Source organism: Rhinolophus sinicus, chromosome 3, assembly GCF_057876585.1.
Source record: "Rhinolophus sinicus isolate RSI-liver-muscle chromosome 3, RSI-T2T, whole genome shotgun sequence".
NCBI lineage: Eukaryota > Metazoa > Chordata > Mammalia > Chiroptera > Rhinolophidae > Rhinolophus > Rhinolophus sinicus.
Window position 1 is genome coordinate 155,110,178 of NC_142503.1, and position 14,351 is coordinate 155,124,528.

A 14,351-nucleotide genomic window follows, 5' to 3' on the forward strand; every position below is an offset into this window, starting at 1 on the left:
ATTCTCAGATGAGGCATCAGCATAATACTCTGGAAAGCTCCAGGACCAAGGTTACAGAGTGGACATCCAGGGCTGTAGAGACTTGGGTGGTGACACAGGACGAGGGACTTGTTCTTGAAAAGCATCAACATCCAGAGCAAACTTTCCTGCCCTCCTCTATCTTACTTCCCCTTTCTTCCTTCCCCTTTTCTCCTCCCTCCCTTTCTCTCCTTCTTTGTCCCCCTCTCGCCTCCCTGTGCTCCAAGTTAGGGTGGGGGAAGCTTGCAGTAAAAAATCCACTTTTGCCCCACACTGAAGAGCCAGCCTACCTACCCCTAGATTCCACCTGCTTGGTCCTCAAGATTTGGAGCTTTGGGTATAAATGGCAGTGTCTGCAGGGGCTCAGGAGCTCCAGGTTGGGGAAAAGAAGCAATGTAAAATGAAGGGGAGGGTAATCGGAGTCAGGAAGTTCATTAGCGAAGGTCAGGGCCCAGCCTGGTTCATCGTCAGCTCAGAACTGACCTCAGGAAGATTTTGGAAACGAAGTGTGCATGTGGGTGCTCCCCAAGTCTAGCTTTAGGGGCAGGAATCTTAATAGGACTGAATTGGCCACGCCACGGTCCCCAGGAGCTATACCTTGCCAGCTCCCTGAGGGAGCAGACCCTTCAGGAGGGCAACTGTTACCTTCCCAAGGAGATCAGACTTGGGAGGCCCAGGTGGGTACCTGTTAGAACCTGCAGGCCCAGTGTGTATTGGGAGGGACAATGCTGGTGTGCTCCGCTGAGGATGTGATATTTACAAAGATCCAGGTCAAGGGTTGGGGGCCCTGCCTGCTTCCTGTCCCGGACTGCCCAGCTCTCCATACCAGGCAGAGCAGGCTCTGCAGAATTCATTAAAATGTTCCCCAACAGGAACTAAGAATTACAAGGTTTTCTCCAGAAAACACTTGACTTCACCTTATTTTGCTCTCTCCCTCCCTGACCCCAGACATTTTTTTCCTGACATTCACCAATGCACTGCTGGAAGTTTAAAGACTCCAGGCAGAGGGCAGACCACACTTTGACCCCGTCACTCAGTTTAACCCCTCTTTACCCCCTATCTCGGGTTAATACTGACACTCTACACCTCAGTGGGTTTTCTTTTGACCTTATCCCCAAGGCAGTTTAAAAGCCAAGAACCTCATGAGGAATAACAAAATAAAAACTGTGTTCTTAGAATCTAGGGGTAGGCAGGCTGGCTACTACTCAGTATGGGGCAAAAGTGGATTTTTTTTTTTTACTGCAAGTTTCTCTCACTCTAACTTGGAGAATAGGGAGGAAAGAGGGAGGCAAAGAAGGAGAGAAAGGGAGGGAGGAGGAAGGACAAGGAGGAAAGGGGAAGGAAGAGAGGGAGAAACGCATGGAGGGCAGGGCAGGAGGGGGAGAGAAATTGTGCAGGGGAAGAAGGAGAAGGGAGTAGGAGCTGCCCCCAGAGAGAGGGGAGTAACAGGCTTTCCGGAGAGACAATGAATGGCTGTTTCTCTCTTTTGTCTTGGAGCAGCTTGGAACTAAAAGGGAGATTTCTAGTGAAATTTCAGGTCTCAGTGCCGCTTTCTCTAGAGGGTAATACATGTCAAAGTTTGCAGTTTTAAAAATTAATTCCCACCTTTATGTAACTCCTCTCCCCCACCTACCTTCTATTTCTTCCTGAGGGAGCTAATATCAAGCATGTCATGCCAGCCAGTGGATTGGAATTAAATTCCAAGTCATGCCACAGCTGCTGACAGCCCAGCTTCCCTGCTTCCCCTTGCCCTGCCCCACTGGCACACTGACTTCTGAGCTTTCATGTTGCTGAGCAGGACCAATTTCCCACCACCACTGCCTAGCCAGGGAGTATAGATTTTCAGCCATTATGGTCACTTTGGACCCTTTTATAAATGTCTCAACCTAACCTGGATCCAGGAATTATAGCACCTACAAATGTCTCTACAATTCAGGGCAAACTCTGTCAAGGGCGGGAGCCACCATTAGTTACCCAGAAAGTTTCCACAAAAGTCACCATTGATTCTCCCAGGAAGCACTCACCCAGCTATTGAAGAGGCAGGCAAAAGCTTGGCATCGCCCTCTTGTTACAAAGGATTGATTAACCTGACCTTGGCTTCTTACTGCAACTCACTGTACAGACCTGAGTCTACAGTTCAGGTCCCCCCCCCCCCCTTCCTGCCACCTCACCCTGCACCCTCAGCCTCCAGCCCTTCAGGGTGTAAAGGCCCTAATTACATTCAGAAATAAGGTGTGTATGCTCATCTGGGCGCATACATACGTATGTTCAGGATAGTAGAGCCCTTCTGGATAAACACAATGATTAAGGTTGGGATGCATCAGCCCTTGGACTTGCAGGTAAAACTTAATGCTAAAGAGCACGTCCTGCAAAGAAAAGCACCCACCACTGTTGGAGGATTCTGCACTGGGGCGACCACAAACTCTTCCTGGTAGTGCCACAGCTCAGAAAGCCACAGTTACTTCTCTACTAGCTGCAAGAGGGTCGAGGCACAATATTCTAAATCCTGGTTCCGCTTTTCCTCCCCCGTTAGCAAGTTCCCAAGCAACCTCTAGAACTGGGGGTGCTCGGAGAATACGCAAACATTTTAACACAGACGGAGCGTGCTTCCCACAACCACAGCAGGTCACGCATTCCGAAGGAAAACGGAGCATCCCTTATAAAAATGTGCAGTTTGATACTATGCATGTCCTTCCCTGCACCCCACCCCGCGCCACACACACACACACACACACACACACACACACTCACAAATGATTTCATGTTATCATTAAAACCCCCACAGGAAATCCTTCCATCCAGGTGTGGCTGAGTGCTCAGGACTGTTAGGAAAGAGGCAGAAACTTTACCGTTGAGTGGGGCTGAGCTGGAAGACTGTTCCTTTAAGATCAGGAGCAGAACGACGGTAGCTGCCTGCAGCCTGCGTTGGGGCATCTTCGGGTGGCTGGCGCAGGCTGCCCCGGCTTCTGCTCCTTTTTGATCTGGTAGCTGCGCTGGGGCCGGCAGGGCGCGCACTGGGACCGCGTGTGCGTAGCCCGGGCACCGTGCGAGCCCGCCTGTTCTTTGGGCTCATGGCTCCCCAGGAGCTGCTTTTATGGAGCGACTCAGCCCCAAACACATGATGTCATCGTGGGGGGTGGCGGGGAGGACGCCCTGCAGCAGGAGGTCTGGCTCCCCAGTTCAGAGGTATGCTGTCGCCCTGACCAGCCACGCTCTGTGGGGCAGTGGCCCAGAAACGCGGCTGACCTGGAAAGCCAGTTTTCCCTGGGAGCAACCGGTGGGTGTGGGTGAGATCCGCCTGCCCTGACCCCATGGAGAAGGGTGCGTGCGTCTAGGGACCGGCTTCAGTGGCCACAGCCTTGATCTGTCACGGCCCTTCCTGAGAAGCCCCCTCAGTAAAATGCCATATGGACAAAGAGCCTTCTTCAGGGCCCAAGTCGTGTGCCAGCCGGGACTGGGCACTCCTTAGTGACTGAACAAGGTAGCAGAGAGGCTGCATTCAAATTCAGAATTTCTGTGGATTGTACAGTGCATCCTGATGAGCTCTGACCTTTGAAATTTAGATGCAAAGGAATTAATTAAGAATAGGTAAATAGCACCGTGGGGTACAAGGGAACAGCTTTACTAAGCAATTAGACTTTCCCCTAGTAATGGGTAAGTAGCCGGGTCTCATACTAGTTCATAATACCCATCCATTCTCTAGGAAAAGGGGCGGGGCTGGCTGGGTCCCCTTCTTCGGGTGGCAGTGGAAGAAAGGAGTGTAACATTATTTATTGAGCACATGGTATGTGTCAAGCTCTGTACGAGGCATTTTGCATCTTGGTCTAGAGCAGTGTCTGAGTTCTGTTTCCAGTGCATATTATTGTCACCTGTTATTCATTTCTGCCCACTTTTCTCACGTATCCGTATTCACGTAAATACGTGTGTACATACAGCCAGTCATTTTGCATCCATTTGTGATCCCCTTTGTATGTCGTCCATGCTCAGTTGTTGAATCAAAGGTCTACTTAACCTGCTCTCCCCAGTATCCCCTATGTCTTCCTATTGCTTTTCCCACCACCCTTGTCATCGGTGTTTCTGGCTTCCCTTGGCCCTCTCAGTGTCTCTGCACTCTCCCGGTGCTGGACTCGGTTTCCCTCCTGGTCTGTGACCCTGCCTGTTCTGCTGCCTACAGATATTGCTCAGACCACGTGGTCTGCTGAAGGGTGCCCACCCAAGTCCTGGTACATGACCCCTGGTTTTGTGACCTGACCCATCTGGCCCTCTTCTCTCCGCCACAGTGGCCTGACCAGACCTTACCGCTCTCAGGTCTGTGCTGACCGCAGCCTAGGTGGACTCTCAGGCTGGCCTCAGTGACCAAGGAAGCCACTTGTCTTTGGTGGTTTTAGAGGAATAGGTCAGCTTCTGCTGAGGGCCACCAGAAAGCACATGCCACCCATGTTTCTTTTTCTTTTTCTTTTTTTTTTTTTTTACCACCCATATTTCAAGGAGTGTGACTGTTCTGTCCTTATCAGCTCAGCTATTGTTTGGGTTCATAAAGGGCTTTTGGAAGTCTTGTTAAGGAAGTAGTTACAAAGACAATCTTGTTACAAGTGTATCCAGACCTCAGCAGGCTTAAGGATGACTTCTTCCTGCCTGTGACTCCTAAGAAAGGGCCTGGAGGGAGCTCCCAAGTGCTGAGTGAGCATTGCATCTGTGGTGAAGACATTCATGTACCTAATTCACTAGCAAGGGCTTTAGAAGATGAAATGTACTAGAGGAGCACAGGAGTGGGGGAAGGAGCCACTCACTGCTCTTCAGAGATGCACATATTGGACCCATGGAGGTAAAATCACTTGCCCCACATCTCAAGATTAGTTAAAGGTCAACCAGGCCGGGTGCACACATTTCGTTACTCCCATTATGTCTGGCTAAACATTAATTCATTTGCTCCTCAAACATGCACTTCTGAGTGTTTTCCAGGGATCCCCAGAGATGGAGAGGCTTTTAAAAAATGGGGTGGAATTAACAGAACATCAGGCAAGATTGTGAATGGGTTTTGATGTAAAGAAAGGAGAGAGTTGTGATGTTTACTGCATGTCTACATCAGTGACCTGGTTTAATTAGGAAGAATGGATAGCAATTAATAGAGAACTGAGACTATAGACTGATACCCATTGCCCTAAGTTCTTTGGGTGAGTTTTCTTTTTCTTTTTTTAATCTTAGGGGATCAGAGGGGAAAAAAACAAACAGAAATGGGTGGAATGAATGAAACTATACTACTGTCTTACACTTCACACAAAACTTAACTGAAAATGGATTAAAGACTTGAATGTAAGACCTGAATCTATAAAACACCCATAAGAAAATATAGGTGATAAGCTCCTTGACATCAGTCTTGGTGATGATTTTCGGATTTGACTCCAAAAACAGTCAACCAAAGCAAAAATAAACAAATGGGACCACATGAAACTAAAAGGCTTCTGCATAGCAAAACAAATCATAAACAAAATGAAAATGCAACTCAGTGAATGGGAGAAAATATTTGCAAATCACACATCTGATAAGGGGTTAATATCCAAAATATATAAAGAACTCATATAACTCAATAGCAAAAAAAAAAATACAATTACAAATGGGCAGAGGATTCAAATAGACATGTTTCCAAAGAAGACATACAGATGGCCAATGGGCACATGAAAAGATGCTCAACATCACTAATCATCAGGGAAATGCAAATCAAAACCACAATGAGTGACCACCTCATACCTATTAGAATGACTATTGTCAAAAAGACAAGAAATAACAAATGTTAGTGAGCGGACACTCATTGGAGAAAAGGAGGCCCTTGTGCACTATTGATAGGAAAGTAAATTGGTGCAGCCACCGTGGAAAACAGTATGGAGGTTCCTCAAAAAATTAAAAATGGAACTATAATATGATCCAGTAATTCTACTACTAGGTATTTATCCAAAGAAAACGAAAACAGTAATTCAAAAAGATGTATGTGTCCATCTTCATTGCAGCATTATTTACAATAGCCAAGATATGGAAACAACTTAACTGTCCATCAATGGAAGAGTAGATAAAGAAGATGTGGTGTGTACACACACACACACACACACACACACACACACACACACACAGAGAATGGAATACTACACAACCATGAAAAGGAATGAAATCTTGCCATTTGTAACATGGATAGACCTTGAAGAAATCATGCTAAGTGAAATAAGTCAGACAGAGGAAGACAAATACTATATGATCTCACTTATATGTGGAACCTAAAAAACAAAACAAGCAAATAAACAAAACAAAACTTAATGATACAGAGAACAGAACAGTGCTTACTAGAGGGGAGGGGGCTTGGGAAGTGGGTGAAATGGGTGAAGAGGGTCAAGAGGTACAAAATTCCAATTATAAAATAAGTAAGTCCTGGGGATGTAACGTACAGCATGGTGGCTAGAGTTAATAATGCTGTAGTTCGTGCTTGAAAACTGCCAGAGAGTAAATCCTGAAAGTTCTCATTACAAGGAAAAAAAATATTTGTTATACTTTTGTATGGTGGTTAATGGTAACTAGATTTATGGTGATGATCATTTTGCAGTATATACAAATATCGAATCATTATGTTGTATAACTGAAATGAATATAATGTCATATGTCAGTTATACTTCAATTTTTACATACGTCACCATCTGAATTTACGTGAGGGCAAGGCTGATGAGTCAAAGGGCAAAGGCGCACACAGGAAAAGAACGTGAGGTTTAGTGTCAGAAGATCTGGGCTGAAGTGCCTGCCCTACCACTTACTAGATAACCTTGACAGTGGTGCCACCTCTGAACTTCAGTGTCCTCATCTGTAAAACGCAGGTTGTAATCCCGGGCCCTGGGTCACTAACAGAATTGATATATGGCTGGAATGAGATAAGGCGAGTGGAAAAGTTTCTGTCCATTCATTCATTCACCCTTTATGTACCAGGCGTGGTGCTAGGTAATCCTTGCTCTTGGCGAGTGTACAAACATAAAACAAACAAAACAAAATCTCAAAAACAACTACATAATTATGATTGAAGTAAATGTGATAGAAGGTAGATCTATAACCAAGAGGGACCCATTCCATCCTGGGGCAGTGAGGGAAGACATCAGTGTAAGAATTAGATTCTGTCACTTCATGAAACCTTTGAAATGCACAGCTAATACCAGGCTCTTCTTTCTCAAAGCTGCTGCCTTGTGGCAGTATTTGCCCTTTGCACAAGCTAAGCATTGGCCTTTCAGGCCTAAAGGTTAGAGTACAGAGAATTTTATTTCTTCAGGTAAGAATTAACTTTCAAATAATGTCACTCAACTGGGAATTCACCCTTGTATGAGGCTAAAGAAAGGACTGGTGGGAGGAGAACTAGCATTTATTGAACACCTACTGTTTGCCTGACACTGTACTTGGCACTTTGTTTTTACAACAACCTGTGGGGATACTGTTAGGTTTGCTCTTTTACCGATGAGGAAATCTGAGGCTTGGAGAAGTGAAATCCTTTTCTTGCACAAATACCTTTATGTGCGTGATAGGACCCTTGCTCACTTCCATTTTCTAGGAGGCTTTTGAGTTACAGAAACTGAATTCTCAGCCACACGGTTCTTTGTGTCCAAGGCCCAGGCAGGCTCTTTCTACAGCTGTCCTAATACATGCCTCAAATGGGGACATTTTGTTTCTGGATCCCTCCGAGATGTGGATTCTCCAGTTGTCTAGAGGCTGTGCCCGGTTATTTGTTACTCAGGAACACAAAGTGCCAGTGCTGGCCATGATATATGCTCAGCGTGGGACAGGGTTGTGTCCTCCTCCCTAAGCTCCATGGGGTTACCGAGGTCCCTGCACTCTGATCAATGCATAGAGCATCTGCCGAAATGTCATAGGAGGTACCTGAGACCACAGAGCTTTGATTCAGCACAGTTGACCAGTAAAGGAGAAAGAGAATGTGAGCCCAACTGCAGAGTTTTGTGTTATTTAAAGAGCTCTGCTTTGACCAAGGGAAGGGGGTATGGAGGGGAGGAAGGAAGGAAGGCAGAAGGGAGGGAGAAAGGGAGAAAAGGGAGGAAGGGGTGGAGGGAGGAAAAAAAGGGAAGTGGAGGGGAGAGGAAGGGAGGGAAAGGAAGGGAGAAGGAAAAGGTCAAGGAGTTTCCCTGGACCCGGCAGTGGCCGAGGGACCCTCTAGGCCAAGCGTACATGATGCGTCGATCCCCGTACCAATCTCCAGGTCTTCGAAAACGTAGCTTTGTAGCTCTCTTCACAGCTTCTCCGCAGCTGTGGCTCAGAGTCATAACCTCTGTGTGAACCCTAGCTACTACCTAGCTCAGTTTCAGGCAGGATCAGTTGAAGAGCAATGTGACCTGCCGGAAAGAATGCCAGACTCATGGCTCTGCCAGGAGCCAGCTCTGGGTCCTTAGCAAATCTCTGGCCCCGTCTATGCCTCAGTTTTCTGGTCTGTAAGTCTAAATAAGAATGTCTCACCTCACAGAAAGTCATGGGAGTGGCATGAAACAGAGATGTGAAAGGACTTTGAAAAACAAAATAAAAGCACTTGCCATACACAAGATAGTCCCAAGAGCGGGCTTGAAACAAAAGAAAGGAAGTTGTTTTGATCTCAGGCTTACTTTACTAATCTCAGAAAATGAACACTGGATTCCAACAAGGCACTGAAAATTTTCATCCACCCCCTGCCACCAGTTACTATGGTGACTCTGGTCCAATTACTCGTCCCCTGAATCCTTCCGTTACTTCTTCTGTCGAGTGGGGAATAATAGCTTGCCATCGGGACTTTTAGAAAGCACTCTGCATGATTAATTAAAAAATGACAATAATTCAAAATTCTATGCACCGGATGTGTTAATTATTTTAAGTGAAAATAAAGCTTAGTGCAATATGTTTTACCTCTTTGCAGGTAAATTATTCTGAAAACCATAGTTAGCTGACACCACGACTGCATAAGAGATATCATTAGACTCTAATAGCTTAAGGTTTCTCACAAGCATCTCTCCTTTCGCGCCTGCTGGTGGGACCCACTTTCCTCTCATCGCAGGGGTGTGGTCCAGATTCTATTCGTCTTCGTCTCAGTTCTGAAACACTATCGTCTTTTAAACCAAAGTGCAGTCACAGATCACATTCCAGCCAGCTCACAGGTGCCAACGTAAAGTGAATAGTCCTAATATCAATTCTGACAACTTCTGCCCCGGGTTAGGGAGACCAAGTGGTATAGGGCAAGGACCTTTAGGTTTTGAACCTGGGTTTTGAAACTCAGCTCCTCCACTCACTACTCATGTGACTTTGGGCAAGTCACTTAACCTCTCCTGAGTCTCAGCTTCCTACTTTTTAAAGAGATGAGGGCCATAGAGTACATATACCCCAAAGAACAATAGGGAGGAATAAATATAATAAGTGAAGCGTGTAACGAATGTAGCACAGTTGCACATAATTAGCACTATATGAATGGTAGTTCTCTGCTGTGGAAAGGTCTTGACTGGTTGAAGGGGTCTATTTCACCCCATAGTTCCTAGTTTGGGCGACCTCATCAAAATCTATGAAGCCTGAGAGAAGAATGAGTGAAGATTTTCAGATATCTCTTTCCCACGTAATTCTACACATTGGCCTCTCAAAGAGCGTAGTTTTTGTCCTAACAAACCAGTCTTCCTATTGATGCAATGATGCCTTCTAAACAAGTAGCCTCAGAACAACTTTACCATAGGAAATGCCTGATCACTGGACTGCTGGATCTGGGAGGTATGCCTGAGCTCAGAGAGGCCACATACTGTGGGAATAAGCTGGTAATTTCCTCTTGCTTGAGTACTCTATTTCTCTACAGTTGCAGGAGTATGTCAGCTGATCCCTCATTTCGATTCCTTATGATGAAAACTGGCAAGCAACCCCCAGTTGCTTGCATTTCAGTTTGCACTTGTCTCCACTGGTTCTAGAGTACTGGGAACACGCAGTATGAGTCTTCTGCTTCTCAGCCAGCTGGCGTTGGCACACTGAGCTGGGCCACCTTGTTTCAGCTCCAGTGCCTGACAAAGCTTAGTAGGCTAGAAGCCTGGGACAGGTAACATTTCTGGCTTCATGGTATGCACAGGTGAACTTCCAGCACATCATTCAAGTCGAGTTCCCTCTCTGGCCAGAGGCCACCCCTGGCAAGGATCCAGCTTCCTCTCAAGCCCCAAGAAAGGGCTCAGGTATATCTGGTGGCCAGCAGAGCAGGTAGGCAGCCAAGGCTTCATAGTTCTGTCGCCCAAGACAACACAACCAGAGAATCAGAGCTACTTCCCTGAGGAGAGGCTACATGGCGAGCCCACCGTACCTGTGGAGCTAACTTCATGCCTACCCCATTCCCCGTGCTTGAAATAAGAGTTTGGGCTCACTTTTCAGTGGAATAAATTATAAGTAGATTACTTATGTCCGTATCTCAGTTTTTTTAACTGATTTACAAAACTTATTTTTGGTGTGACATATACCTTTTTACTTGATAGGATTTTGTGGGTGATAGAAATGATGGCGAGATAATGAGTCCTTACAGGGTGTTCAAAGAATCAGAAAATTAGAATCCAGAAATGTGGGCTCTCTCGTCAAAGTCTATTTCCACTGGGGGACTGGGAAGGAGAAATACCTCCAATACCTCAGCTATTCCACTTTTGTAATAGAGATTATGCCAGTTAATTCCAGTGAGAATTTATAAAACTCTTTTGAGTAGTTTAGGAAAGGCACCATAACCCATAATTACAAAGTATATGGATGCTTGTAACTAGAGTTGTTTGTTTTTAATAGAGACATCAGACATGTGTGTAATAAGGAGGATCCCTGGGCTTTAACACTCTGAGAGAAAACACAAGTTAACACAGGCCCAGTTCATAGGAAAGAAATCCATTCAGAGGTAGTAAGAGAAACCTCATCAGAATAGGTGTCATAGAACTAGCTGTCAGCAGAAGGGAAATAGTAAGAACTGGGAAAGCGGACAGAGAAGAGCTATGCGAGGAACAGTGCTAACTTGTAGCCACTGTCCAGACAAAAGGGGAGGCCCAGGGAAGGAAAACTCCATGGCCTTCCACCTGTAACACAAGCAACATGGTGATCGTGAAGATTCCACAGAGCCTCACGCAGGACAAAGCATGCCTGGCCAAGAATGGAAACGGAACTTTAACTGTCGAGCTAGAACAGGGAAGCATCTCAGCCAAGTGGTTTTTATATACAGAGTTATTTAGAGGGAATTCTTAAAAAAAAAAAAAAAAAACATTGCCCACTAATCCAGCCTACCTGACATTAATTTCATTCTTGCATGTTCGATTCTTGTTCTTGTCCACGTCAACAACAACAAAAAATATGGTACCAGGCTACAATCAAGTAAATAGACTATATTTTGTATATTACTTCTTTAAAATCTAACATTGGATCATAAGCACTTTCCCATATTTCTACATAGTTTTAATCATTTTGACATCAGCAATATCTTAAGACAAGTTTCAAGAAGCCACGAAGCCAGGGAAGACTACCGATTTAAAACAGGGAGTCAAGTTTCTTGAGTGATTTCCCCAAGAAGGTCAGGAAACTCCCAGAAAAGCAACCAAGATACAATTTGATGGATTCAGATAAATATGACAATGGGTGGATAGCAGTAAGTCAGTCAATGGCTTGGTGGCTGTGGGGACAAAGGGAAGTGACTGCATGCATTGTGCTGGCCACATGGGGAATGTGAGCCGGTTAGGACAGGTCCAAGTTCATAGCCAGGGCAGAGGCGGCCAGCATAAACCACACTGAACCTCCATGGTAAGTTTACATGCTGAATAGTGTTTCATCAATAGGCTCTCTAAGAAGGTTCTGGGCCTCAGAGCTCCTAAAAGAACCGAAGAGCCATGACCAAGAACCAGAGAAACTCACTGAAGGGAAAGGCTAGGGGAGTCGTCAGAGCTGGACATTCCCGAGGGAGAGTTCATTCCTGGTCCCACTTCCAGGTGGCTGTCAGCCATCCTTCTCACACTCATTCTGGCTCTGCTTTTGTTCTCTTCTTCTTTATTTCATTGACTGCTCCCTTGAACTTTCTCCATCCTTCAGCATGAAGAATCCAGGGGCTGTGGTCTTCAGGTTCCTTAGCGTAAGTTCTGCCCTGGGGAACCTAAGGCAGAGGTGGGGGAGGGATGAACTCAGACCCAGCAGAGCGATTCGCTAGTGCAGTAGGAAGTAACTAACTATAAAGAAAGTGTCCTAGGAAACAAGGTGACAGTTTTACTTGTTACACTTCTGTGTTTTGGGGTGTTTTTTTTTAAACAGCAAGTCTGTTATAAATTGAAACAGTCACACAAGTTCAATTTTTAAAAAACTGAAAGAGGCAAATGGTTTCCTTTTTAAGAGAGAAAAAAAGAAGCAACAGACTAAGGCGAAGAGGGCGTCCTTAGCCAACAAACGCGGCAGAAAGATCACAAATGGCGAGTGCAGAGAGAAACTCCTGAACAGCAGGCAGTACTGAGTGCCTGTGAGAAATCTGGTTCTGCAAACAGAGTGAGCAGAAACTAGAGTGTGGTGTGAAAAAGAACACTGAGAGGAGAGCAATGATGACTGATGATAAGAGATGGGTCATTTAAAATTTGTAGCAGAAGGAGCCCTGACGCTGTGGAAAACTTGAGGCAAACAAGGAGCTAAGAAGAGCTGCCCTGTCTGAAGTCAGAGGGGGATGTTCCAGACGCTGGAGAGCTAGAACGGAAGAGACAAAGAGGAGGGAGGAGAGAGCAGTAAAGGGGCGCTGTCAAGAAAATGGTGTGGATTTTTGAAAACTTTTTATTATGGAAAAGTTCCAAACATATAAAAGTAGAGAATATAGTTATAATGAACCCCTATGTACCCATTACCCAGGTTACGGTTATCAACTTATGACCAACCTTCTTTCATCTATAGCCACACCAACCCGTCACCCCTTCCCAGGGTTATTCTGAAGCAAATTCAACTCATCACATTATTTCAGTGATTCTCAAACTTTAGCGTGCCACAGAATCCGTTCAAGGGCTGGTGAGAACACAGGCTGCGGGGCCGCACTCCCAGAGTTTCCAGTTCAGCTGGTCTGGAGTGGGGGGGTGAGAATGTTTATTTCTAACAAGTTTCCAGGTGATGCTGATGCTGCAGAATTGGGAGCCACACTTGAAGAAACACGGTCTTATTTCATCTGTACATATTTCTCTTTTAAAAACACTCCCATATTTAAAACATAATCACAAAACTACCATCACTCCCAAAACTTAATAATAATTCCTTAATATCATGTGTTGCCAGTTGTCCTCTCGATGCTTTTACTAACCATTTGTTTGAACGGGCCTGCACATCAGGTCCGTAACTTGCAATTGGTTACTACATCTCTTGAGACTCTTCATCTGTAGGAAGAGTTTGAATCAGAGCACGCGGAATCGTTTGAGCCGTAGCATAGATGTGCAGAGGTGTTTGTGAAAAGAACACGGTCTTTGGCTTTAAAGCCCACTCTACCGCTTACTAGCTGAGAGCGGTGGGACCAGCAATCTAAACGCTCTAAGCCTCACTTTCATTTATAAAATGAAGATAATAATTCCATTCTGATGGAATACTTTTGAGAATTACATGAAAATTAAGCCTGTGGGATGGTATCTGACAAACAGTAGAACTCAGGAATCAGAAGACGTGGGTTGGTAGAAACTCTGCGACCTTGGGCAAGTACTTACCTTCTCTAAGCTTCAGTTTTCTAATCAATAAAGAGGAGATAATAATGGTACTTATTTTATAAGGTTGTGAATGAGCTAATGAGTATCAACATTTTAAGCGTAGTACCTAATGTGAAATAAGCACTCAGTGTTATTGTTAGGAAACTACCAATTATTATTAAGAGCACAATGAATGTCACTTCTCTTTCCTCCGTGTGGGAAAGTGATGGACTGGGAGAGCCCAAGCCATGAATTGTGTCTTTCTCGTCTTACTTCTTTCTTAGTTTGGTTAGTGTCACCGTCATCCTCTCAGTTGCCCAACTTAGAGACTTTGGAGGTTAACTTGGTCTCTACCCCACATTCAGTATACTCATATCCTCCATGACGAGTGTTCCCACCTTCAGGGAACTCCTGGGTTCCATTCCCAATGTGAATGAAAGAACCTAACAGCTCCAGGCACATGGTAAGTAGGTCCTTAATCAATGGGGATTCTTTGTTTTGATTTCCATTGCCTCTGCTCTGCTTGTGACCACTATCCTCTCCCACCTGTACCACCCCATCAACTCTCCCCAGGCCTCTCCCACCCCAGCCTCTCATTCTTCATCCACCAGCCAGAGTGATGACACTTCCTGTTTCTTCCCCTCCTCCTCTCTCCTT

General features: G+C 45.3%; 1 protein-coding gene across 3 annotated transcripts in view; it reads right to left on the reverse strand.

Moving 5' to 3' along the window:
• Positions 1-3,107, reverse strand: part of CA12 (carbonic anhydrase 12) — a 50,589-nt gene extending 47,482 nt beyond the window's left edge. The window contains exon 1 of one of the 3 annotated variants that reach the window (XM_019755374.3): positions 2,868-3,105. In XM_019755374.3, the coding sequence (XP_019610933.2) occupies positions 2,868-2,952 (85 nt within the window). In that variant the 5' untranslated portion in view covers positions 2,953-3,105. Of the gene's footprint in view, positions 1-2,867 lie in introns of all 3 variants that reach the window. The other 2 variants (XM_019755373.3, XM_074327608.2) reach the window with 2 other exon arrangements.
• Between the last annotated feature and the right edge of the window lie 11,244 nt (positions 3,108-14,351).